This window comes from Neoarthrinium moseri (genome assembly GCF_022829205.1).
Source record: "Neoarthrinium moseri strain CBS 164.80 chromosome Unknown scaffold20_Wmoseri_CBS_16480, whole genome shotgun sequence".
In the NCBI taxonomy this organism is placed as follows: domain Eukaryota; kingdom Fungi; phylum Ascomycota; class Sordariomycetes; order Amphisphaeriales; family Apiosporaceae; genus Neoarthrinium; species Neoarthrinium moseri.
The window spans coordinates 365,750-391,938 of record NW_026055134.1 but is presented as its reverse complement, the minus strand read 5'-3'; the positions used below and the strand labels follow the sequence as shown (position 1 = coordinate 391,938).

The 26,189-nt window shown below is 51.7% G+C and overlaps 9 protein-coding genes across 9 annotated transcripts; 4 read left to right on the top strand and 5 right to left on the bottom strand.

The window, feature by feature from the left end:
- Nucleotides 1-158: 158 nt before the first annotated feature.
- On the bottom strand, nt 159-2,542 carry JN550_006113 (uncharacterized protein; the record flags this gene model as incomplete). Its single annotated transcript, XM_049317816.1, has 5 exons — nt 159-708; nt 859-1,161; nt 1,256-1,566; nt 1,615-2,331; nt 2,396-2,542. 5 exons carry the CDS (start codon nt 2,540-2,542, stop codon nt 159-161), a joined length of 2,028 nt encoding a protein of 675 aa, XP_049171999.1.
- Nucleotides 2,543-5,712: 3,170 nt separating this feature from the next.
- JN550_006112 (uncharacterized protein) lies at nt 5,713-7,025 on the bottom strand (the record flags this gene model as incomplete). Its single annotated transcript, XM_049317815.1, has 3 exons — nt 5,713-6,059; nt 6,111-6,275; nt 6,839-7,025. The coding sequence occupies 3 exons, from the start codon at nt 7,023-7,025 to the stop codon at nt 5,713-5,715; spliced, it is 699 nt and encodes a 232-aa protein (XP_049171998.1).
- Nucleotides 7,026-9,149: 2,124 nt separating this feature from the next.
- On the top strand, nt 9,150-10,693 carry JN550_006111 (uncharacterized protein; the record flags this gene model as incomplete). Its single annotated transcript, XM_049317814.1, has 2 exons — nt 9,150-10,529; nt 10,592-10,693. 2 exons carry the CDS (start codon nt 9,150-9,152, stop codon nt 10,691-10,693), a joined length of 1,482 nt encoding a protein of 493 aa, XP_049171997.1.
- A 750-nt stretch (nt 10,694-11,443) lies between these two features.
- JN550_006110 (uncharacterized protein) lies at nt 11,444-13,192 on the top strand (the record flags this gene model as incomplete). Its single annotated transcript, XM_049317813.1, has 3 exons — nt 11,444-11,524; nt 11,589-11,961; nt 12,012-13,192. 3 exons carry the CDS (start codon nt 11,444-11,446, stop codon nt 13,190-13,192), a joined length of 1,635 nt encoding a protein of 544 aa, XP_049171996.1.
- Nucleotides 13,193-13,594: 402 nt separating this feature from the next.
- JN550_006109 (uncharacterized protein) lies at nt 13,595-14,029 on the bottom strand (the record flags this gene model as incomplete). The annotated part of the gene is made up of 1 exon (XM_049317812.1): nt 13,595-14,029. The coding sequence occupies one exon, from the start codon at nt 14,027-14,029 to the stop codon at nt 13,595-13,597; it is 435 nt and encodes a 144-aa protein (XP_049171995.1).
- A 2,326-nt stretch (nt 14,030-16,355) lies between these two features.
- Nucleotides 16,356-17,672, bottom strand: JN550_006108 (uncharacterized protein; the record flags this gene model as incomplete). The annotated part of the gene is made up of 1 exon (XM_049317810.1): nt 16,356-17,672. One exon carries the CDS (start codon nt 17,670-17,672, stop codon nt 16,356-16,358), a length of 1,317 nt encoding a protein of 438 aa, XP_049171994.1.
- An 844-nt stretch (nt 17,673-18,516) lies between these two features.
- On the top strand, nt 18,517-20,259 carry JN550_006107 (uncharacterized protein; the record flags this gene model as incomplete). The annotated part of the gene is made up of 1 exon (XM_049317809.1): nt 18,517-20,259. One exon carries the CDS (start codon nt 18,517-18,519, stop codon nt 20,257-20,259), a length of 1,743 nt encoding a protein of 580 aa, XP_049171993.1.
- A 136-nt stretch (nt 20,260-20,395) lies between these two features.
- On the bottom strand, nt 20,396-21,634 carry JN550_006106 (uncharacterized protein; the record flags this gene model as incomplete). Its single annotated transcript, XM_049317808.1, has 1 exon — nt 20,396-21,634. One exon carries the CDS (start codon nt 21,632-21,634, stop codon nt 20,396-20,398), a length of 1,239 nt encoding a protein of 412 aa, XP_049171992.1.
- Nucleotides 21,635-22,158: 524 nt separating this feature from the next.
- On the top strand, nt 22,159-23,663 carry JN550_006105 (uncharacterized protein; the record flags this gene model as incomplete). Its single annotated transcript, XM_049317807.1, has 2 exons — nt 22,159-23,593; nt 23,650-23,663. 2 exons carry the CDS (start codon nt 22,159-22,161, stop codon nt 23,661-23,663), a joined length of 1,449 nt encoding a protein of 482 aa, XP_049171991.1.
- Between the last annotated feature and the right edge of the window lie 2,526 nt (nt 23,664-26,189).

Here is a 26,189-nt window from a genome sequence, read left to right as displayed (position 1 = left end):
GGCTGAGATGAAGCACCAAGGTGGCTGTCTTTACAACGACCTGTTTGCAATTGACTTCTGTCAGTCCGGCACGCTTGCGAGGCAACACAGTGCACACCAAAGATCCTTCTCATTAGAGGCCCGTAGCCAGAACAGGGTTTGCCAATAATTACCGATAATCATGGATATGGAAGCCAATCGGCGTCAGGGCTGTCAGCTTGGTCCGAACCCTGTGTAGATAGCTGCTGAGATTGCTCCTCAATCGTCTTCTCATACCACGAGACAAAGCGCCCAAGCCTGACAGCCTCTACGTTCGACTTCACGTTGCTGAAGATGCCGACCGGCCACGATGACCGGATCTCCGATATGAATCGACTGATCCCGTTGATTTCCTCGTCTACTTCGGCAACCTCGCGAAATAGTCGTACCTCCTCCTTTCCGGGAAGGGAACTCCTCAGGAACCAGAAAATGGCCTCCGACATGATGCAATTCTTGCCTTGGTCCCACAATGCCTTTGCACAGAGCACCAACGTTGAAAACATTGCATCCGCATGAGCCGACCCGTTGGCCTTCATCTGGAGGTAATCTCGGAGTGAGCTCCAGGCCAACAGATCTGCGTACAAGATCAAAGCTGGATCATAAGACTCGAAGCCGTGCCGTAAGTAATACAGGCGTACGATAGTTTCGAGACAGCCTTTCGCCTGAGCAATGACTTGGGTTGGGGTTGGGCTATCGTTTGCAAGTAATGAGGCCACATGATACTCATGTGGCTCAAAGGTACCTATCAGAAGGACATGTAGATGCATACTGCGACCATGAGCCTCTATCCCACTAGGATCTTTCCGAATTGTGGAGATGGGTGCAAGGAAAATAACTCACTGTATCATCAGGTGACTTGGCAGAGCTATATTGTCAGGTTCTAAACAGCCTGGAAGGCCCTCATACCAATCTCTCAGGCTGAGCCGTACCCGAAAGGCTGCTTCTAGGGGGATACGCTTTGCTTCATTACTGTGGATCTCCAGACAGACCGTATTTAGAATAACACGGTATTCTGATATCGCCCTGAAAACGTGGCCATGACTTATACTGATGGCTGTGGCAGGAGCGGGATACTTGACCAGGATCTCTCCATAGAAAGCGGGAGCAGCATCCGGATCAGGCAAGTGGTGTGCCGGGTGCCTTCTTAAGATCGGGGGGCGGAATGTATGATAACAGAGTAAACTTCTCAATGTTTCAGTGACAGCTGTATCAACGTGGACGCAGATTTGTGACATACGTTTGTAAGTTGAAGATGCCCCAAGACGTAATCGCGGCTGCTCTCTGCCAGGCAGCATCTGATTCCCGAGATAGACTGAACAGATCAAGTTCCTGAGCCATTTCTATAGCTCCGTGCAAAAGAGGCCAGCCGAGGTCATCAGTACCATTGCTGTTGTGGGTCAGCTTCATGACAGTCATAGCCTGCGCCGTCGTGATCTTTGCCATATCCCTCTCGCGATGGAGTAGCCGGTGTGCTTCAGCAGAAAAGCGGTACCCCAGGCTCTCAGGACGCCAGAAATCTGCACGTGTCTTGTTTGCGTAATAGCCATGCTAGAATCTGTCAGCGGTGATATTATAGGTGTGCCATGGGCTACCTACCCATGCTGCTGCTAGGATGGCATTTACCAGCAGGGGTGAGCAGAATCTCTGGTTGCCATCCGCCATGTCGTCCAGGAACAGGTCCTTATGGAAATATGTGTTGGATGGATATTCAAAAATGAAATAAATTTCAAGAAGGGTACGCAGCACCGAGTTGCTGGCCGGTACAGCAGTCCACCTAGTGACATCGATCGAGCTCAGCCTTGGTTCCAGCAACTCCGCGGCATGGTAGGGTGTTGTATAAACCCAATGCCCATCATCGCCTTCAATCTGGGGACCGACTTCCATTGGTACTTCGGCATGCGAAGGAAGGACACTCGTTTTTACATATAACGTCGACTCCAGATATGGATTGCGCAACGAGCTGTTGGAGTTATCGATCAGATAAGCAGGTAATCTTCGTTTGTATGGGAACTCGTATCGGGATCGGCATTCTGGACGGAGTGATAGTTGAAGAAGTAGGTCGCCGTCTTGAATGTTCCTCACTATGGCCTCGACATCGACGCCAGCACGGATGCGTTGGAATACCCCTAATGCTTCATCCTCCTGTCTCGTCCGGAAGAGGTCAACCAGACTTTCATAAGATTCACACTTGGATTGGAGATCATTGAAGCGGCGTTTCTGCGCTGTCAAATGAGTCTCTGCTGGGAGGGTACTGTATTCGCATATGGTGTTTCTCTCGACGCAGATTGTGCATCGTGGTCGCTCGGCGCTACACTGAAGTCGAACTTAGACCAACGTATCAAGCTAATGAATGATGCTCTGTCGGGCCATGACTTACCTTTGATTTCCTCCTCCGACAGGCTTCGCAGGCAGCCTTGGTAGGGGCCCGTTTGGCTGGACGACTGCCGGCTGGGGGTGAGTCTGCGGTGTCGCGAGATCCACTGTTATTTGTAGCCGGGAGCAACGGGCGGAGAGAGTGCGACATCCGGATGCTTGTGTTCACAAGGCCGGCTTATGGCCTCGATCACTTCGCGGTGGGTGATCGATTTTGATGGCCAGGGGCGCGACTGACACGGTCTGTTTATATACATACACAGGAGAACTATGCAGGGATATCCCCTAGCTGAGTACGGTTGTATAGGTCTCACACAGATTTTATACTGTATGTTGGACAGGCCGAGAACAGTCCATGCATGGAAGAGCCTCCCTAGTTGAGATCCCAGTGTCCTGATTGGGGAATCGACTTGGGGCCCAGCTGGTTGCGCCTGAGTATGCGCTCAACTCCTAGGGCTGCGCCTTGGGGGCGAATCGTTGAGATTGCAGCGCTAGGCAAGCAATCTCGGCTCGGCGGTGGATTCAGATACCCGTCAGGGCCTTTGTGTATCTGTTACGTTCACGGCGCAGGGAAACTCAAGTGCGATGGGCCGTGGTCGGCGGGAAGATCTATCGAGGGGTTCGTCCGGGTTGGTGGCACAGGTCCCATTCGGTACGGGGCAGTCTGCTGTCGGGAATCGTTGGAAATGGTGAGTTGTGTGAATAAACGCGAGGAGCAAGGCATCTATGACCTTTTACACGTCCCCAGCCTGAAGAGGGACGTAAAAAGGTGGTTTCTTGGATGGCGATGCTGATCACGATCGCTCTGTCTCTGGCGGCTCTCGCCGTGGCCCTCATCGTGCAGTGTCCAGGAAGCATGCAAACGCGACGATGCTTTGACGGCGACCTGCTGTTCAATTTTTGTCACTTTGGTTGTCTTGTGGACCCCAGGCCGACTTGCGTGTTGATTGGCACCGGAGGCTGCTCCGTAGAGTTGAGCAAAGGCGGGATTGCCCAAGCGCGTGAAGCGATTTGGAAATCTGTCTTCTGCCATCACGAACCACCTCGACGACATTCAAGAGCGATAGAAATCTGGAGTGAATTAGCCAGTGTATCGAGTTCTTGAGAATTGTAGACAACAGTATAACTTATACCTGTTGCACAGACTGCGCGGCTGGCTCCGTGCGGTTAAGCCGCATCACTGGGATCTGGACAAGGCTGATGAATGCTGTTCCGCATATCTTATATCGTTCGGTTATAGGTACGTGCAGTAGAAGACTAGGGCACTTGGGACGGGTCTAGATATTTCCCTCCCTTGCCTTCTGTCTCACTTAGAGGAGAGCTAGTCGCCGACAGCAGCTCCAGACAAACTGATCAACGCCGAGTCTGGGACACGAATGCAGTGACAGGCTCCATCAGGCTCCTTAGAGGTCCCTGTGAAGACAGGATAGCTCTCATTTGGAGAAGAAGTGGCCAGGCCAAGTTCACTTGTCTTTCATGTATGATGGAGAGAACAGTCGGCGGCCTAGAACGATGGCGAGCCCACTTGCACTTCACGTATGGAGCGCTATTTATCACCATGCTGGTAGGCCAATAACAAGTCACTACTCAGGCGTTCTTCGGCCCGGGACGAGGACGTCGTGCTGTCGTTGCTCAGTCGATTGTTTCGAAGCCCAACATCTTGTTATGGAGAAGTGCGTCCGATACAAACCCCAGTGCATGGACTTTCGGAGTTTCAGATAGCGACATAGGTGGCCGACTTTTGCTACGTACTTTGCTCACATGTTGCAAGCATGCTCAAGGGCGAGCGGTCATGATGATATACATAGCGTTGCGGTGTCGAGAGCGACAGTCTGCGGTGGTTCAGATTCGGACGTCGAAAACCATCGTCGGTACCATTCCCACAATAACTAGGGCGGCTTCTCTATGGCCAGAGGCGTTGAACATGCAGCAGCCGAAGGGAAAAGTCCAGGGTGAGTTGCAGATTGGCTGCCGATCACTTTCGAAGGCACTGTACAAGCTGCATACCTACTGCATAGCAGGACTTCTAGATTCTCGCGAGACCCCTCCCGAGGTCGTGGTGTGCATGGGCACTCGGGGCACTCGGGGCACCCGGGGCACTCACTCAACCCAATTGCAATCGATGAGAATGTCTGCAGTACCATATGCTCCACTCAGTGGCTGTTGTGCGGTGCCCGGCGGGTTTGCTCCTATGGCCCACATTAACTGTCTTAGCTAGCACGCTGGAGTGTGCCCGTTCAGTGCGGAGTACCGCTGTGGCGACCTCTGTGATTGTGCCAATCAACTCACTCAACCTCCATCTCGAATTCCACAACCTGATAAGATTCCCCGGACTATGCGACGAGACAGATTGGAGGTTTCTAATCAAGCTTTGACTGTCTTTGACCACGTGGACAGACCAATGTCTTGATTCGCCACAGATTGGTGGGATGCACGTAGCAACCGTCGAGCAGGATGATGATGCCACCTGGCGTGCCAGTAGGAGTGAGTGCCCAATTGTTTGATGGTTCAGCATGCATACCGGCGACGGGAAGCTTTTGATAGTTAAACCGTTCGCCGCACGGCTTTTGAGTGAGTATCATCAAGACAATATTGCAGGTATACCAGTCTGACTACATATGATACCTCCCGAGTTTTTATACTTATTCAGCCTAGCTACCGACAAGGACTTCATGATTATACTCCTCGCATATGTAGAACACCAAGCAGACCTCAGTTCGTAATTCACACTACGCACGAGCTTCCGACCCAATAGAATAAGAATGGTATTATTGTTCATAACGCTGGTTGAGATGTCTGGGACTGATGTCTATATATTTGAAGTTCTTGTATTAGGCACCAGCGCCTTTGTCTCATTTGAAATATGTTACGCGCGCAGAGGGACAAAAAAAGCCCAACACTTCTCATCAGTACCTTCTGTGTTCTATGTCGGATAACTTCACGTACCTATACGGTGCAGTTATTTCCAAGGTAGCGAAAGGATCACAAGAAAGCAGTCTCTTATCCCGTGACTCGGTCTTTCTGCTTTTTCACTAATTGAAAAGCAGAGGTCGTGTGAAAGTTGAATATTACCATTGAGAAGTGTTCTTGGAAGTGTCCGGAAAGCAGCCCGCGGCTTGCAGATGGGCGTGGCCTGGATGCATCAATGACTTGCTTATCAGTATGTGTCGTGGATATCCTCTCTTGATTAAGTTGTCTGGACACCAAGCCCCGTGCACATTTTTTGACACAAATTTAAACCAGGTCTCTCAATATGGGCCGAGTATGCAATCTATTAATCCAAGATAGTTGGGTTTCCTGAAGTGTAGAACCAGTAGTCACCTAGTAAAGAAATATACCGCTCTCAGACCCGTTGAGCTTTCCTTCCTTCTCGAGTTCTTCCAGCTTGTGCTTACATCTCTCTAGGATCCTTTTTCCATATTCAGGCCCCACAGGCGGCACTGGTATACTCAGATCCGCCTTCAGTAGTGGAATGCTTGTATCGGCTACGCTTTGGGCGACAAAGTCAACCGCAGCGTCGTCGTATCCACCACCAAATACGATTGCCTTTGGACGAGAATCATAAACGCCGCTTCCCAGGCCACTGCTCTTTGTAGGTGGTGCCTGGCCCCGCAGAACGCAGGGGATCTCCTCTGCGCCAGCCTCGGCCGTGAGGACGAAGTGTATGACTGTAATGTTCAGTATCGAGGCGATTAAACACCAGAACTCTGTCTACATACCCTCGTACTCAGGCTTGAGATTTTCGATAACTCCAGTGCCGATTTGCTCGGTCTTACCGCAGAGGATAATTGGGACACCTGACATGTTGCGCGCAATGCCGTTCTCCAGCAAGGGAGAAAATTGATTCAACGTGGTAGAATGAGATTTGAAGGACGAAGGACTCGCTGAATGGCTTGTTAAGCATAATTGCAGATCTGATCGGTTCGGCAGGTCGTAAGACCGGACCGATGCATCAGCGAAAGCTACGAACGTTTTAGGCAAGGCTCCTTGAGGCACAGCTCTTGCTTGCAGGTGTCGCAGCGGGCACCTATCTTATTGAATCATAAACTGGACCCTTGCATCAAAAAATAGTTGTGTCAGAGCGTTAGTCAGTGCCTTGGTAAGTTAGTCGCGTTTGATGCTTAGCTGTGACTGACGCTCAAACAGAGGCCACGCATCTGACCTAAAGGTCAAGGACTATGGAATGAAATGAGGTTTATGCGAGACTGAAGTCGTCGTCAAGAGCTTCGTATCATTGTGGCCATGCAGCCATGTGATTATGGGTTTCAAACTCAGGGCGATATTATCGTCCTATATTTACCCTTGATTCTCTGCATCGCAACTCTTCTGTATTTACAGTGATCTAAGATTGGATGGTAGCCTGTGGCTGTCTAGTTCGACGTATGCTGCCTCGTAGACCCTGACTTGGTTTGCGTAAACTGCCGTGGTTGAGTACTGCTATTCTGACCTGCTCGGGTGTTGCGGATGGCTGCGGCCTTTGCACGGGTGGCAAAACCAGGTTCTCTCCCTTCCCGACGCTGTTCGAATCCATATGAGAAGCTGATCTTGGGTAAAGGTCGCTGAGAAGCGCCTACCTGTGTTGCTTGGATGCGAGCAGCCGCCTCCAGGGTCATCTGCGTCTGCGAGCGAGCCATGGTGGCTTGGGAGAAGAGGTGACGGTAAATAAATAGAGTATACTGTATGTTTTGAACTTGATACCCATGAAATTACAAGTAGAGATCGTGGTCTGGACCTATGACCTTGCCAGCTATGAGGAGTGATGGCAAGCGAGGACAAATACTTGGATCCTGGAGGCACTCCTACGTTATCTATAAAATTTCCAGCAACGCACTTTCAACCAAGACCTGTTCCTTCTGGTGGCCAAAAAATTGACATGACCTCCACAACGATTATATATGCAATGTTCCGGACACAGGACGGGATGTGGTTACCCGCAGGCTTGGGCATCGATCCTTCGACTAGACAATTGCGGAGTTTGTCTAGACGCGATAATAATCTTAAAGGGGTTACTCACGCCCATGGAAATCGATGGATATTGTGTACTACCCGACGAGGTGGAATCTTGCAGAAACGGGTATCCAGTTTAGAGCACGCACAAATCTTCAGTTGGTTCTCAACTTACCTTTGCTTTAGGAGGCGCAACACTCTTGCATCAGGTATAGATACCATGGCACAATGCAGTCGTGACGGTCGCCGATAGATAGTTAGGGCGTGACGCGTGGCTGCCGAAGATCTAGTAGCGTGTCAAGTGACGATTGGGAAGCTCGCTGCAGCTAATTTTCTTCAACTCGTCTAGGTGAAGGCCAAAGCGCGATAACAGGCCTAGTAGTCAGGTTTTTCATCACCCCATGTGGCATCAATGTACTATGTAGTCTGGTTTGACCAACTATTCTAGCAGGGCTATGCTGTCGCCAAATGATTTGTGTGACACGAGCCTTCGGGTGCAAGAACCGCGACTGTAGGCAGAATGGTTTGATCAACATGTGAAGCAAGACATATATAGCAATGAACAGCTCAACACCGGGCTAGTTGTCGCGCAGTCCTGGCCAAAGTTAGATTTCTCACCCATTTACAGAAGTCAGCCGAAGGGATTTCTTCAGCTTTGGAAGAATGGCAAGATGAGAACACATCGCACCGGAGAGCAGGTTGTTCTGCTGGCCGAGTTGGCTGTGATGAAGGAAGATCCCGGAAGACAAGATTCTAGTGACTTGCGTCTTACGAGAATACCTTTTATCCAGGCCGCAGTTGCCGAGGTTCAGCATTTTCAGCTTCGAACCGAGATATATCCCGGATTAATAGCGAAGCGCGAGATGGGCAGTTGTGCGTAGGTAACTTTGTTGCGCGCTTGGTATAATCTCAATTACCCTGGTACGTCTCCCCACAATTCCTCGACAAGCCTCCATACTCCGCGACAAGGCCAGCGCAATTATCAATCTTCGAACAGATTCAAACCTAATTATCTATCCCGATCTATCAAGATCCTGGCGATGCAACCTCGATCGCGGCTATCGTGACCAGGTTGACTTGTCTTTGGGCACTAGGTGCTCCGTTGCTTCTTCGACACAACAACGATCATCCCAGTAAACAGTGGAATACGAAATGGTTTTATAGCCTCAACCCAGCCACTCGGGCCCATCCACGCACTGGTGTTTTAAGAATAGCACGTTTCATAAAATCTCTTTTATTCGTCCTCGTCTTCCGTTTACAAGGGCCAAAAATCGACGTCATTTTGCTTCTTTGGTTTCCCTGGTCACCTGTTTGAGATGTGATTTGCGCAAGAATCAAGCAGGCGGGTCCCAGCGACACGTTGGTCTCTGCACAATAACTCAAGGGTCTATCCATGTAAATGGGCCACCACGTTGAAGATGTGAGCCAATGCTTGGGTAAATGATCGCCAAGACGGACCCTCGGGCAATTCAGATGGCAACGACCACCTAGTCAGCTTTTGAGGCATCAAAGGATATGTCGGCTGATAATGACATCGATGTGAAAGTTAATTAAAGCAAGAAGAAAAATCAGGGACGAAATGGATTGACTCTGGTATGGGGTTTGGATGGTCCAAGGGGTGTGGTCATCAATGGGGCTGAAATGGAGTTTGTGTGAGACCTATTCATGGTCTACTGCTATAATGCCCAAAGTGTATTCCTTCGAAAAGCACATCTTCCCTCCGAACCTTGACACCTCGATTCAAGTCACTTTCTTTACCACTCTTATCCCGATCAGTCAGTGAGATATATTGCAGCTGGAAAACGAACACCATGGCTACTCCCGCACACGCTGAAAATCCGCTATCAGCCGAAGCATCTCCCATGTCGCCTGTGAAACCAATGGGCACAGGAGGGAACTATGCGTCTGGTGAAGAAAGCCCTCCCCACGCAGTCCCATTTCCGCCTCCGAAGCGGCGCTCAAGCTCTCGAGATCAAAGACTTAGTGAATACCGGCCACAGAGCAGGGGCGCTCCGTTTCGTGGAGGTTACTCTACCGACTACGAGGGCCCGATGTCGGGTCGATCTATGAGATCCACGAGGTCCACGCGGTCGAATAGACCCCTTCGATATGATGACCGAGACGAATGGGATGATGAAGATTACTATTATGAGCGCGAGCGCGAGCGCGACCTGTGGCGTGAGCGAGATGATATGCGACACTCAGACAGATACACAAGACGTCCCTTTCGCGAGCAGAGCCGTCCGCCCCCTGCCTGGCGTCACCGACCTTACGCAGATGACTTCGAGTCTGCCATGCCACCATCAAAAGCCTTCTTCAGTGATGAGACGCAATCCCAACGACAGATGCGTATCCAAGATGAAGAGATGGGTGAAAGCACGAACGGTCGCCTGAAGTGGAATACACTGAGCCGCGAAGAGAAGGCCGAGGTTCTTCGTCTGCCCTGGACTGAATGGATGAACTCCAACTTCAAGAACCACTTTGTCGCCAGTCTGGGCGAGTTCATCGGGACAACCCTCTTCTTGCTTTTTGCCTTCGCAGGTACAGAAGTTGCCAATATCCAGTCAAAGGCAGGGGACTCGGCCAGTGACAGTAACACGACAACCGGTGGTGCTACGGGATTTGATGTTTCGGTGCTGTTATACATCTCCCTGATTTTTGGTTTCTCTCTCATGGTCAACGTCTGGATCTTCTTCCGCATCAGTGGAGGTCTGTTCAACCCGGCAGTGACGTTCGCAATGGTTATGGTCAAGGCTATACCGCCATTCCGAGCTGTCTGCCTGTTCGTCGCTCAAATTTGCGGTTCTCTCTTGGCTTCAGTGGTTGTCCGCTTCTTGTTCCCAGAGAGCTTCAACGTCAGGACAACCCTCAGCGGTGGCGCCACGCTTGTGCAGGGCGTCTTCATCGAAGCAATACTCACCGCAGAGCTAGTCTTTACCATATTTATGCTGGCCATGGAAAAGCATAAAGCGACTTTTATAGCGCCCGTCGGTATCGGTCTCGCTCTCTTTATAGCTGAGATGGTGGGTGTACAGTTCACGGGTGGAAGTCTCAACCCGGCGAGGAGCTTCGGGCCTTGTGTTGTCACCGCAACTTTTGACGAAGAGCATTGGATCTACTGGGTTGGACCCTTGGTAGGAGCCTTGATTGCAGTCGTTTTCTATCGATTTATCAAGACGCTTGAGTATGAGGTCAGTCTTGCCACGTCCAGATATACCCTTTCACCCCAGATTGGAACTAATTGGAGCTATAGATGGCCAATCCCGGTGCCGATGGTGATCCAATCAACGACCCCACGCAGAATCCCGAGAAACGAGCAGAGGTTCAGAGCGGACGGAAAGTCTCGGGTCAATGAGGCGAAGCGTAATTCGGCGTTGTCCAGAAGTGTGCAGGAAGCGCCACGTCGGCATAGACTTGACTGTAGTCCTGAACAAAGGGCGCATGCGGAGATTCGTGACCGAAATCTAATGGGCGATCGTAGGATAATAGGAGATGGCAAGGGGTCCGCTGTTCACTGTTTGTATTCTGGGTAATGTGATTGTCTCGAGGTTGGAGGTTTGATTTACTGCATTCTGGACGGCTGGTCGGTGTCTGAGATTTTGAAAATAGAGGGTCGTGTGTTGCATGAAATGTGCGGCACGTGTAGAGCTTTGAACGTGGAACTATCGGTCAAGTCGGTATAGAACAGCACCCCAATGAGAACAAATGCTTGGTATACACTGTGCACTGCTCACTCGCTCTCAGATGAAGCGTTCTGTACCTTGTCCGTAGTAGAGGATCTAGGCTCTGCCTGGGCGCCAGGTGCATGGGGGATAGGTCGATGGATTGCAGCGAATTCCAGGGGGCCGGATCTGGATCTCCAGCGTGAGTAGCCGCTAACATCAAGTCGGTTTAGTGCGGGGCACTGGCGTCTGACCGACTTCGGACTGGGCAATGAATCGCTGCAGCCGGTGACACTTCGCAATTTTTCTAGGGAGAACCCCCACCATTCAAAGGGCCCAACCCAGTGCGCGCGCCGGCGACATCGTCAACAAGTTCGTTGTTGCTGCTTCCAGAGTCTACCATTCAGCGTGTTCGTTTCGGGACAGTCCCAACCTTAGCAGCAATGTCGAACGGCTCTACCAACGGCACGGCCAGCGCTGGCTCGCCCCAGAAATATCTCAGCACCCGCGGCGATGACTACGATGTATGAGGCCCGCTCTTCGTCTCTGACCCCATTCCGAGGGCTGAAGTACTGACGCATCCCGAAGCTGTCTTTCGAAGAGGTCGTCCTGAAAGGCCTTGCCTCCGACGGCGGCCTTTACATCCCCGAGCAGATTCCCGACGCCAGTCAATGGCAAAGTTGGAAGGACCTGTCCTTCCCCGACCTTGCGCTCGAGGTTCTCTCGCTCTACATTTCGCCCACCGAGATCCCCCGGGAAGACCTCAAGGGCATCATTGACCGCAGTTACTCGACCTTCCGCGCTCCAGAGACCACGCCGCTGAAGCACTTGCACGACAACCTATACCTACTCGAATTGTTCCACGGGCCAACCTTTGCCTTCAAGGATGTTGCCCTGCAATTTCTGGGCAACCTGTTCGAATACTTCTTGGTGAGGAAGAACGTTGGAAAGACAGGCCGGGGTAAGTCCTCTGATGGCTGCGTGAAGAGCCTAGGTCTGACGTATCTACAGACAGGCATCATCTTTCCGTGGTTGGTGCCACGAGTGGTGACACTGGTTCCGCCGCCATTTACGGCCTGAGGGGAAAGAAGGATGTTTCCGTCTTCATCCTGCACCCCAAGGGCCGTGTCAGCCCCATCCAGGAGGCGCAGATGACCACAGTCTTGGATGCCAACGTTCACAACTTGGCAGTCACCGGCACGTTCGATGATTGCCAGGACATTGTCAAGGCCCTGTTCGCAGATCCTGATATCAATTCGACTCTCAACCTGGGAGCTGTGAACTCGATAAACTGGGCCCGCATTCTCGCACAGATTGTTTACTACTTCCACTCATACTTCTCAATGGCCAAGGCCAATTCGGACTTCAAGGTTGGCGACAAGGTACGATACGTCGTGCCCACTGGCAACTTCGGCGACATCCTTGCCGGCTACTTCGCCCACAGAATGGGTCTGCCAGTCGACAAGCTTGTCGTGGCTACCAACGAGAACGATATTCTGGATCGCTTCTGGAAGACTGGCAAATACGAGAAGCAGCCTGCGCATGGCCCCGAGGCTCAAGGTGGACTGGCTGTGGATGGTGTCAAGGCCCACGAGGATGGTGTGAAGGAAACCCTGAGCCCGGCCATGGACATCCTCGTGTCGAGCAACTTCGAGCGCCTTTTGTGGTTCTTGGCCTACGAGTTTGCAGAGTCGGCAAAGATGGACGACGAGTGGAACAAGAGACAAGCCGGCCAAGAGGTCTCGGCGTGGCTGAAGCAGCTCAAGTCCAGTGGTGGCTTTGGCCCTGTGTACAAGGACGTCCACGAAGCCGCCAAGCGTGATTTTGAGAGCGAGCGGGTGAGCGACTCTCAGACTGTTGAGACCATCAAGGCCTACTTCAACAAGCTCGGCTACGTGCTGGACCCCCACTCGGCTGTTGGAGTCGCCGCCTCCGTACGATCGATGGAGCGTGCAGGACAAGTCCCGCATATCTCCTTGTCTACTGCCCACCCGGCCAAGTTTGCAGGTGCCGTCGACCTTGCCCTGAAAGATGAGCAAGGATTCAATTTCGAAGAGAACGTTCTGCCCCCAGAGCTCGTCGGCTTAGAGAGCAAGGAGAAGAGGGTGTCGGATGTAGATAACGACTGGAAAGTCGTGCGCGAGCTGGTCAAGAAGCAGGTTGAGGAGGAGCTTCAAGGCGCTGCACACTAGACAGGAGCCGAGGTGGGTTCTGGGCTTAGAAAAAAAGGGAGCCTTGAGATCTAGCTTTATAAAACATAGCTGGGCTTTACAGAGGCCTACAAAATTCGCATGAAAATACCACATAATATACTCGATTCTAGATCAGTGTACTATAACCATCAAGATGCCTTGCACTGTTAAGCCTTGTGATATCATAGAGACGAAGACGTTGTATCGCTTCTACTTAGGGTGAACAGAAGCCACAGTCATTATCACGTATTACTCATTACTTTTGTTGTTGGCGCTATTAACACACTGACTGCCTCTTAGACATGACATTTAATCCGAAACTCAGGCAACTTGGCCAAACCCCCTTTCAGCTTTCTAACTTTTCCCACCAAGCTCACAACCGTGTACCCGGCAGTACGACATCTATGAGGGCAGTGTCTGCACGGGGTAGCTGCGGTCCGGGCTGACCGCCGTGCCATTGACCAGCTCCTTGTCCGTGTAGGCCGGGTAGGCGATCAGCTTGGCGGCCCTGTCGATGACGGAGAAGGTGGTGAAGCCCTCGCCGGGGCCGAACTGCCCGCTCCAGCCGCTGGTGACGGTGAAGTTGCCGCACGCCGTCGGCCCGCCGTTGGCCTGCGAAGCGGGCGCCGACGCCGTCGCGTTGACCGTGTACGGGCACGGCGTGGCCCCGGGAGCCCCCGTCTCGATGCTGAACTGCCAGAAGCACGTCGTGTCGCCCGGGTTGCACGTCCGCGTCACCGCCACCAGCGTCCAGGAGGCGTCGGCGGCCATGGAGACGGGCGCGCTGAGCGCTGGGGCGGAGAGGAGCATGGGGAGGACTGAGGCGGTGAGCTTCATGTTGACTATGCCAAGTTTTGCAGCAATGCTTTGTTTCTGGGGGCAACTTCTTTTCTCTCGTTTGGTATGCAGTATTTGGATTGGAAGATTACGGGAATTCCGTTGGTTAAGAAAATTGTGGATTATAGGGTTTCGACGTTTACGTATATCGACATCTGGAAAACCTACCACCTGCTGTCTTATATATGAGGAATTCATCTTGGAAGCCACTCAATTGAAAGATCGCGAAAAGCTTGCATCCAACCATCTCGTATTCCATCACCGTTGCAATGGCACGAGCGAGCACCGCACCTGCCTATACCATATGATCAATGTTCCATCGCAGTTCCAACTCTAACGTCATTGCCGCTCTAGACCGTGGAGCTCCGCGAGGGAGACGCGGCTTGCGAATAGGATCGCCTCCGCCAAGCTCGTATTCCAGATGAACCTGCAGCTTCCCCACAACTGCATGGTGGGTACCGGGAACGTGCGTTCAATATATCCGCCCTATAGCGCTCACGGACTATAGGTAACTGGTGTTGTGCGGGGACTGCTACAGCTGTAGAGTCTCAACTTCCATTGGCAGCGCCGTGGAAGCTTGAGCGATCGGTCACTATGGGGCAATTGATTGACTATAAGATCGCTCAAAGGAGAGCTAGCCGTCTCATGATCTGGCGATGTGACCATGTCTAACATACTACAACTGTTCGTGGTAGGCACCGTTGCGGCCGTCCAATATAAATCCTGCGAGTTGCCGCTGATCCCCTAGAACCAGCCAGCAGTTGTCCTGACGTACCGTTTTCCAGGTGACTGATAAGCTCACCTCGATTTCCAGAGCAAAGGAGTTTAGGTCGATTGTAGCGTGAAGATGCTGTATATTTCTGAGTTGATGCGTAACGTAGTTTCAAAGCAACGTCACATTCCCAACTCTCTTCAAGGAAAGTTCCCACAAGAAAGCTTCGCCATTGACGTTTTTCTCTCATCTGCCCACCTACCGGCGCCGGGAGCTCCCCGACCGGCAGATGGGTTTGTGGATAAGCCGAATGTAGGCACGGAAGGGAGAACCCGATTTCGAATGACGTCTTGGAGTCCTCATACGTGGGTGAATAGTCCCGTCAGGGGACTGAAGAACAGGGTATAATTTAGTTCATTATATTAAAGGTCTGAAGTCTTCGTTCTCCAACAGACCCCGCGATGCCCAGTTGTGAAATCTTTGGACGTTACTACGTCTTGGTGTAACGACTGCAGATCCATGCATGCAATGCCATGGATCTTGCATGCGCGGATACCACCGGCCATGTCATGTGTCGCATTCTATGCGTGACATGGTAACATATCTCTCGTGTGTCACGGCAAAGCCTTTTGTATTTGGGGAAACGATGTACTCATCGGATAGATCCAGGTAAGTCATACTGCCTCTTGGGATTTAGCGCCAACGTATGTTGTCCACGATCCCTCGGTTTCCTGAAGCTGTGAGATCCTTTCGTGTGCAATCGCAATAATGGGTAAATGCTGCCTCTCGCATTCCACACGTCTCTGCATCGTGAGCTTTTTGTCAAAGCCGTAATGCATCCATGACATTGCTGGTGGTGTGATGAGATTGCTAATATATAGCCAAGAACAGGGCCTTATGCTACCGCCATCCAGAGCGTCGTAAGTCATCATACAGCTGCAAGAATACGACTACCCACATCCTATGGGTCGGAAGAGTTGGCCTGCAGCGGACAATCAGTTTGGATCTTGGCTGGATGACTGCAGTCAACATGATTGAACAGGCCAGAACTAACCCAGCTAACTTCACAACCCGCAGGTATAGCTGAGTCGCCGGGGTAGCCCATGATATCAGTCAGCAGAACTTCGAACATTGGCAAAGTATTCGATCTGATTCACCGGGCAGAATGGGGATTGAAGTTGCTCCCTTATCTGATAGACTTGTCGACCAAGTTGATATTTGCCACGTCAGGCGACGGCCAGCCACCACCAGAAAGGGCAGAAGATTATATATCACCCCGCAAGGCCATCCTCAAGCCTCATCCTTGGTCACCGGGCTTACCCACGTGGAGAAGAATGTTGGTCGTTTTAGCCATCTACGTCGTATCAAGGTGGAGTAGGCTCTCGGATCGTCCTTCTCTTCCTCGATATCGAATATGTCATCCATATGTAGCGAAGTAAAGCGACATCTCAAATATGTCGGCAGCCTCCCCGTAAGGGGAGTTTCCCGAGGGCAGGCAAAGCCTCTTGATCAAGCTCCGAAGAAAGACTTGAAGAGCCAAAAACATCAGCTACACATGCTGGATTCTGGGCTTTGCACCAACTTTTCGTCGTTCAATATTCCCTGGTTGGTCCTTTAAAAGACGCAATACGATTTGTCGTTCAGCTCAACTGCAAAGTCGTCGTCCACAGTGAAGGAGTAAGAATGAGACATACGCTTTCCACAATGTGAAATATCGCGTACGGCTAGTTTTTCGTGGTAGCAGTCAAATTCTAAGAGACAGTAGCCATCTGGGTGCTCAGCCATATCCGGCATCCACCGAGAGGTGAGCGGTATGAAACCTAGTAAGGCACTGGAGAGCTTTTGGTTTGCCAGGTAGCGCGTTTTGATATTGAACTTGAAAGTGCGGTCGTGTTTGCCGTTGGATAGTTTGTGGATCACGAACAGTAGATATTGCGTTCTCTTGAACACCTGGCGTACATAGATGACGTCCTCAAGGAATGGATGGACAAACGCTTTCGAATACCGCTTCGACTCGAGTGGTTCGGTATCCAGTGTGGGGAGCTTCGCAGCCAGTAATCTACCGCCGAAGCTCCATACAAAGACCTCTGTGCCTGTGAGAACTGCAACACGGTCTCCGGAGGTCGTGCAACTCGTCGCTAGACTGGGCAGAGTAGCTCGCTGGAATGAAGCCGTTTCTATATCCCATGCGAGGAGGTTTCTGCCCATTATCGCAACGGCAAGCTTGTCCCCAAGGGCGGCAAGTTCCATTTCCGGTCCGAGAAGCTTCCCACCAGGAAAAGTAAGTATTTTGCGAGTCTTGGTCTGTAGGCAGTCTATGACGAGAGTATGAGTTTCCCGTTGCCAAGCTACTCGACCATAGGAGTAGATGGCACGACAATTAGAAGGTAGATTGGGGTTTGGATAATCGGCATATTGCTGTGACTGGAGAATGAATTCGGTTTCTGTGTCCCAGAGATACTGCTTCTCAATCATGGGAGGTGCGCCTTCCGCCGATCGCCTTGCAAGGTTCACCCTCTTCTGAAGCGATGCAAGGAAACACGAGCGAAGCAGAGCAGCGCATTCTGGATTCCGAATATCGGTACTTGGACCCTCCCAAATGAGCCATGGGAAGAATCGATCTGCGAGGTTGAAGATGACTTGACCGCCCGTGAACGTTGCCTTCCAAGATCTCGAGACACCTAGGCAAGCAAGTATGTCTTTCTCGGTCAGATATTGGATGGTCAGGATGACAAGTTCGACAGGAAGGTTCGATATTATGTCCTTCTGCAGGGCAACCTTGCCGAGAAGGTCTTTCAGGAGGCGTATCTCATTCACATCGAGATGGCCACCGTGTATCAGCGATACAAGGTTGGCGTGACGTGCCTGAAGGTCAGGCTTGCCGTCTGGTAGTCTCAGACTATCCAAGACCTGGCTCAGTCCGTCGCTCATGTCAATATCTCATCGATGATGGGGCCAGGGCTACCTGAGATTCAGTATTAGAGGTGGCGCTAGTTGGTGATGAAGGCAACTAACCAGGGGTACACGGGTATACAGGCATGCGAGGTTCTACACTTTTGCGAAGACCGTTCTGCTTGAAGTGGTTCACGAATCACACACAAACAAGAAACATTCTTCATCTCAGTGGTGGAAGCAGGCACACTCAGGTGAGAACGTGCCGAAGAAAGAACGCATTTGCACAGTATGCTATGTGAAGACTCTTGTCTGCTATCTATGTCTGAGAAGAAAGCATCAGCTGAGAAACTCCAGTCGACTGCGTTGATTGGGTTGGCCACCAGCGTGCTTCTGGCGGGGTTGTGCAGCTTGACTTGTGCATGTTCTACCTTGTACAGACGGCGCTGTGGCTTAAACGCTCCTGGCGCCTGGGCTCCTTGGGGCTGCCTGATGCAGCTGCTGGCATGGCTGGCACCACGCGGGCCGCAGCGCTAAGGTTTGGCGTGCTCCAGTGCGGTTTCGGCAGGTGCAACGTCCTGGTTAGCGCCAGAGTCACCATTGCTTCCGCCTGACGTGTACGTGTAGCCAAGGCGATTGGCTGACGCTTCGTCATCTGGGTCTCATGCTCCGTTGCTGCCGACCGACGACATGATCCAGCACTGTCCGCGAAATCTCGCCTTTGACCATGCCCAAGTGATCGCGGTCGACCCCTGATGAGTATTGCACCGAGTCCGGCTTCAGAATAGCTTCATCGATGCCGCTTTTGACGCTGCGGATTCCTCGACGTTGATCCTCTCCACCGCTGGGAGCCTGGGTCGGAACTTGCTTACACTCCACCAACATGGCGACAGCTTCACCCTCCGACCAAACGCTGGTACCGTTGCTCCGGTCTCCGTCTACCTCGACCCTAGGCCCAGCGAGCTCGACAAACTCCCTACGCGATGCCTCCCCCGATCCGATGCGCCGGCGCAAGACGCGGTTCCTACAGAGCCTGTCGTTCGTGTCCGCGGTGCTCTCGGCGCTGTGCGCCGGCTCTATCACAGTATTCTCTCTATATGCGCCGCGATTCCAGTCGCGGCTTCATTTCTCCCAGTTCCAAATCAACGGGATTGCCTCGGCCATGAGTCTATCAATGTACATCCCGGTACCCTTGATCGGATACCTGTGCGACCGCGTCGGTCCGGGCCCGCTGTCGCTACTGGCGGTCGTGCTTCTTGCCGGCGGATACGGGTCTGCCGCTGCGTTGTACCACAAAGGCGAGGTTGCGTCACGCACCGCTGGGCCAGACAGCAGCCAGGGGTTGGTTCCGTACATGATTGTAGCATTTGTGCTCATAGGAGTAGGCACCGCCTCTATGTACCTGGGCTCTATCACGACGTGCGCCAAGAACTTCGGAAAGAGCAAGTATCGGGGCCTCATATTGACGGCTCCGATGGCTTCTTTCGGGTTGAGTGGCATTTTGGTCAGTCAATTTGGTAGTCACTTCCTATATGAAGTGCTTCCTGACGGCTCGAGAGGCGAAGTCAATGTCTTCTATTTCTTCATCTTCTTGGCCATTCTGCTCTCCGTGGCAGGCCTGTTTGGCTCGGTCGCCTTGCGCATCATCGACGAGGATGACCTTATTGATGGAGCTGTTGAGGAGTTGGAGAGGAGTGGACTTCTTGATGGAAGTGAGCTGTTTCGAAGGACTACCTCTGGCCGTACCTATGGTGCCATTGATGGTGCTATCGACAATGCGGAGGATGCTGGCATCCTTGGCCCGCTGAAAGATGACGAGGATGATGAAGATAATGCGTTGCTCAAAAAGACATGGTTACTGAATGCCGAAACGCGACGATTCCTCACTGACCATACAATGTGGTGGTTTGCTCTCGGCTTTTGGCTGATCATCGGGCCGGGAGAGGCTTTCATCAACAACTTGGGTACAATCATTGGAACATTATACTCTCCGGGGGCCACCGATGACAACACCACTGCCGCGACGCATGTCTCTATCGTTGCTGCTACCAGCACTGTCGCCCGCCTGCTCACTGGCTCTCTCAGTGACCTGGTATCGCCGACCCCCCAGAATCAGTATCCTCAGACGGGAATGAACTCCCAGATCCTACCACCCAGACGGCGATGCACCGTATCACGTGCCATACTTATGCTCATCGCTGGACTGCTCCTGTCCATTGGAACCCTCATCCTGGCCTCCGGGTTCATCCAGGGCCATGGAGACCGGTTCTGGCTGGTTTCGGGGTTCATTGGCGCAGGCTACGGCGCCGTCTTCAGTTTGACTCCGATCCTTGTTACCATTATTTGGGGCGTAGAGAATTTCGGCACGAACTTTGGGATCGTTGCCGTCTTCCCTGCGATCGGATCTACCATGTGGGGGCTGATTTACTCCGCTGACTATCAGAATGGAGCGAGAAACTCACCATCAGTAACAGATGGTGCTGACGATGATGTCTTCTGCTACGGACAGCAGTGCTACTCGTCCACGTTCTGGGCCATGACCGCAAGTATCTGGGTTGGTTGTTTCATGATACTCTGGGCATGGAAAGGCAGAGATGGGTGGACAAAGCGAGGAGTTGTTATATGAGGCCTACATGGATAGATTTAGCTCGTCCTCCTGATTATCCAAATTTTATATCGAATCGATAACACACTATGAACTATGGTAGAAAGAAATGAGTCAAACATGGTTAGTCCTGATACTGGACGCGAACTCATACAAGCTACCCAAAGGTAAAGTTCCCGCCAGTCAAAGACGAGCCTGCGATGACATTGCGACCTTTGATTTCCCCATTGAACACCGGGTTCCAGGTACTCTCCGGTAATGCCTTATGTTTCGAGACATGCTCGTCTTCGAGAGCCGCTGTCCGTGCTGCATTGGACTTGTCTGAATCCGTCTGCGTGTAGCGCCCGAGGACGGCCTTCGCTGCCGCCGCAGCAGTCGCCGCAGCAAAGTTCTGCCAGTCTTTGTGCTTGTGGCAGTCGGCATAGTCACACACACCTTTCACCACGATACAGGGTACCTCGTCCCAGACTCCAGCGCCCTCCATTTCAAAGGCGATGACATTCTCCTGCTTGGCGATTCTGTCTCGATGTACTCCCGATTTGAACACGGTATCCCCGGACGCGATGGCACCAATGTGGACGGCAGGCTCCTGAGCAGCTGGATCACTCTTCTTCTCGAGCAGCTCCTTTTCTGCAAGTCTGTCCCGCCGAACAATATGATTCTCGTCGCATTTCAGTTCGGCGCATGATAGTTTCGTGGCAGGATCGCATATGGGATCCATATCGCCGGTACACTCACGGCAGATACAATTAGCTGCGACGTGGTGCTTATGGCGATAGCTAGGTTCAAAAAGCTTGTCTTGGGCGGTTCCTGGGTATTTGTACTTGTCCTTGCCTATTCGCTTCTTCTTGGCTGCTTCGGCTTGTAATTCTTCCAAATACCGAGCAGTCCGCTCCTCCATTCTTTCTATACCACGATGCGTTCCAAGCAAGCCAAGAAGGCTGCGAATATCCTTGTTCGGGCGGCCAAGGTTATCTGCAACCGTGTCCTTGCGTTCAAATTTGTTAGGGTACTGTCGTCCAAAGTCGTACTGGACGACTGAGTTACTAATGATCACATCGCCTAGCAGAACTTCTCCGTTCTCACTTGTAGGCACACCGCCGCAGATGCCGACGAGGAGGGCTAGCTTTAGAAAAGGGTAGCTAGATTTCATGCTTGCGGCTGCGCTTGCGGCGTTCACTTTTCCCATGTGCGGCAACAGGGCCAAGACGACATTGTGGTTGCCTATGCAACCCATTGTGTAGTGATTCGGGTCTCCGTCAGCCTTGCCGTACTTGTCCTCGTCGTCATCCCAGAATTCGTCGAATGTAAGGGAGACAGCGTCATACTCGGTGGGGAGGGCACATATTAGGGCGATGCCAAAGCCGTCACGATCAGAGGGTGGACTTGGAGGCATTTCAGTCGCTGGCTTGAATAGGTCCAGAAATCGGCGTTGAAAATGCGAAGTCGTGACAAGGCTGTCTCCTGCTTATATGGTATTGCCCCCCTGTGTAACGTATACTAGGGCTGATATAGTTGCTGATCGTGATTGGGCAACTGAGCATTGCGGGTGGGGCGGGGGCTTCAGCTGGACATCAGGCTGGCGTTTACGATGCCTGGTAGAGTCTTCTGGCAACTTCATTCCTCTCCTAGACATCAGACACATTTCTCCCGTCTCATTGTTCCTACACGAGTGCAATCTCACCCTTTCGTTGCTTAGATTTCAGGTTGTTGTCGCGGACAAAATAGTATACAACAGATATTGGCCCTCCAGCCCCGCCCGGCAGTAAGTCGGCCAAGTCACACGATGGCTGCGTCAACCTCATTCGATCCCATTAACGGCCATACTGTTTTGGCTGCAAACCATTTCCATAACTCAAACATCAGTATCGGAAATCAGAAAGGTATCACAGCATGTCCCTCTAAAGTGGGAGCAAGCTAATGGAAGAAGATCCTCCCCATAAGCCACGAGTCTGCCAGTCGATCCACTTCCCCCGTAACGACGAGTTCGTCCAGCGAGCCCTTGTTTCCGAACATATCGCACAACTGCTTCCGCCCAAGACCGAGTGCCAAAGCGCGGCGATATGGGGGCTCGGAGGATCAGGAAAGACGCAGATCGCGCTCGACTACGCGTATAGCCGGTGTAGCGACCCCACCTGCTCTGTGTTCTGGGTCCACGCCGATACTAAGACGTCCTTTGCGCAAGACTATAAAGACATTGCGGTCAAGCTTGGGTTACCTGATAACCTCGACGGTGATACGCTTCTCACAGCTGTGCGAAATCATATCCAGACTCTGCCACAATGGGTACTCATCTTAGATAACGCGGACGATTTGACCCTATTCGGCGTGGGACGCTCACAAGATGCGACGAAACAAGGTGCTCCCGATTTGTCCGTTTATGTTCCTCGTGGTCCAGTTGGCACAGTATTGTGGACGAGCCGGGATAAGCAGATTGTCGGCAGTCTCGTAGGACCTCGACGTGGCATCAACGCAGTTCAGATGACAAGTATTGAGGCCGAGACCCTATTCCGAGCGGTTGCGGTCGTCGATATCAGTGAAGTAGATGCAGCGCACGATGATATGACACAGCTACTTACCGAGCTGGATTGTCTTCCACTCGCTATCACGCAGGTTGCTGCGTATATTCGTCGGACAAGGATATCAATAGGCGAGTACCTTGAAAAAATCCGGCAGAGGAAGAAGCGGTGGAAGGCACTCAAAACTTCAGCACACGATCCTCATCGCCGGCCGGAAGCGTCGAATAGCGTAATGGAGACGTGGAACATCTCGATGGACTATATCCAGCAACAGAACAAAATGGCGTATGACATCCTAAGCGTGCTCGCATATGTGGATAACCAGAATATCCCGTTTGCGATGATCAAAAGGATAGCGCAAGCACCTATGTACGAGGACAGAAAGGTCAATGGCACCGAAATGAGCCATCAGAGAGACGATGTTACTTCTGCTGGTAATTCCCCGAGCAGTGATACTGATAGCGGAGACGACGAGGATGAAGACGTGGTGGAGGCGGTCATTCGACTCGAAGAGTTCTCATTTTTGACGCCCCGAGTCGAGGGGAAAGCGTTAGCAACTCATGCTTTCCGTGTCTATGATATGCACAAGCTTGTGCAAGAGGCCATCTCGTTCAATCTGCATGTGCGGGATGTTAGCACAGAGACACAATTGACAAGGATTGCATTCGAGGTAATAGACGACTTGTTTCCCCGAAAGGGGCACCGCGATACTTGGGGTAAATGTGAGCAATACCTCGGGCACACACAACGGACCGTGGAGTGGGCACAAGCTCATAGGAGAGAGAAGAGTGTTGCGTCGCTGCTAATAAGAGTATCGCACTACTTGCACGACATGGGTAGGTGGAGGGAAAAGGAGGGAGTGGACTTGACAATTATCAAGATCCAAACACAGGTTTTTGGAGATAGGCACCCTGATACGATGAGGAGTCAAGCAACGCTTGCTAACACATTGATTCAACAAGGGAGGTCCGAAGAGTCGGCAATACTCATAGCACAGGTATTGAGAGCACAGCAAGAGGTGCTAGGAGAGAAGCATCCAGAAACGATTCGGAGTATAGCGAACCTCGCGACAACGTACCACGCACAAGGGAGATATAACGAGGCAGAAACGATAACAATAGAGGCATTACAATTACAACGGGAAATATTTGGAGAGAAGCATCTAGAAACGATTCGGAGTATGGCAAACCTCGCGGCAACGTACCACGAACAAGGGAGATATAACGAGGCAGAAACGATAGAAATGGAGGTGTTACAATTACAACGGGAAATATTAGGAGAGAAGCATCCAAATACGATTCAAAGTATAGCGAACCTCGCGACAACGTACCACGCACAAGGGAGATATAACGAGGCAGAAACGATAGAAATGGAGGTGTTACAATTACAACGGGAAATATTAGGAGAGAAGCATCCAGATACGATTCGGAGTATGGCAGACCTCGCGACAACGTACCACGAACAAGGGAGATATAACGAGGCAGAAACAATAGAAATGGAGGTGTTACAATTACAACGGGAAATATTAGGAGAGAAGCATCCAGATACGATTCGGAGTATAGCGAACCTCGCGACAACGTACCACGCACAAGGGAGATATAACGAGGCAGAACCGATAACAATAGAGGTGTTACAATTACAACGGGAAATATTAGGAGAGAAGCATCCAAATACGATTCAAAGTATGGCGAACCTTGCGGCAACGTACCACGCACAAAAGAGATATAACGAGGCGGGGGCAATTAATGTTCAAGTTATACAGCTTCGGCGGGAAGTGCTTGGAGAGAACCATCCACATACAATGGAAAGCTTATGGTTATTGGAAATGACTTGTCGTGCTACGGATAGCGAAAACAAGGTAGAGGATGTGGATACAGCTGCTTGTTAGCAGTTTGCGCAAAATTCGTCAGACTGAGCCTCAGATCAAAAAGCACCAGGTCATAGATGCTACATGTCATAGAAATCACATCTGTTGCTAAAGCTCCCGTGTCACTCTGTTCTCCCTTATGGAGCAGAGGCGTGGCTAGTTGGCATTTTGCGGAAATGTAGCCTCGAAGTGATCGGGTGGTCAGTCGAATTCAGAGTTCCCACCCGCAGAAAGCGGACGTGGAACCTGGACCTCACTCTACATTGCACACTTATTCGAGCAAGGCGAAGTTTCTATCATCCTATTGTGACTCGGAAAATATTGTCCAATTTCCAAGAGCCTGTCGGTCCTTCCGGTTTTGGTGAAGGCTTAATTATCCCATGATCAGACATTCTTGTTGGAGAGCTATGGGACTAGCTCTCAGATTCTGACAATAGCAGCCTTAGAACCATGGATATTCACATGCAACTTTGCCTTTTGCCAGAGAATACCATGCAAGTATCAAAAAGCAAGTGTGCGTGGAGATCTGCCCTGTCTAATACTATGCATGATGAGTCAACGCCGAAAGAGGTATACGGCAGCACGCCGCACCTCGACCGAGATCAGATAAAGTTCCGAGAGGGGGGCAGCTAATTCTACAATGTCCACCGTTGGCCGGCCGAGTTCCAGGAGACTGGAGGCGCGATCATGCGAGAACGAAGACGAAGACGAATGCCTGTCCTGCAAGCACGGCCGCGTGTCGACCGTGGTGTGGGGTCAGGGTTGGGGTACCATAAGGAGCGCTGCTATAGGTAGGATTTCCCCGCGGTTTCGGGCATCTGCCAAACACCGTCTGCGCTATGACGGAATCTAAATACCGAGCCCAGTGATGCTGGACGAGATCCGGGGAATGTGGGGAGGACCACCTCACGTCAGCTCTCATTGGATTCCTTGGATTCCTTGGATTCCCTGCCTGCCACTGACTGACACCGCCAGGACCGCTTGCCTATTTGCTTCCCACCGCCCCGTCCAGTCCACCAACCATGAGCCAAGCCGACGGGCCCGCCTATCTCAATATTGCTGATTGAGTTTCCATCCAACTTCCCTCAGACCACCTTCATTCTCCAATTTTGGAGGCAAACACTAGCCGCCGGCGCTCGCATATGCCGCGCCCCCAGTTCAGGTACCCTGCTCCTTCGCGCCCAACACCGCACTAGACATGCAGGCGTGCTGCAACCCCCAACACCAGCTGCCTCGGCTTGGGGGCGCTATTCGTATGCTCCAAATAATTTGTTATAAAAAATTTCACGTGGAAGAGCAGATTTGCTTGACTGTCCAGAAGGCTTCGTGACTTGAATGAGTCTCCCTGGCAAACTAGTTGCGGAGATCTGACCAGGTACCCCGTGGGGAAATTGGCGCCAGCTCTTTGCAATCCTAGGTTATGTAGTACCAAACCAGATTTCAAGCGCAAGAACCAAGATCTGCGCCGAAGCGGGCACTCTTCGCGATAAAGGCCTCAGCTTGAGGTCGTATCCGGTCTTGGCCCTCGTGGCATGCAGCAGTCACCTGGTCACCACCAACACGAG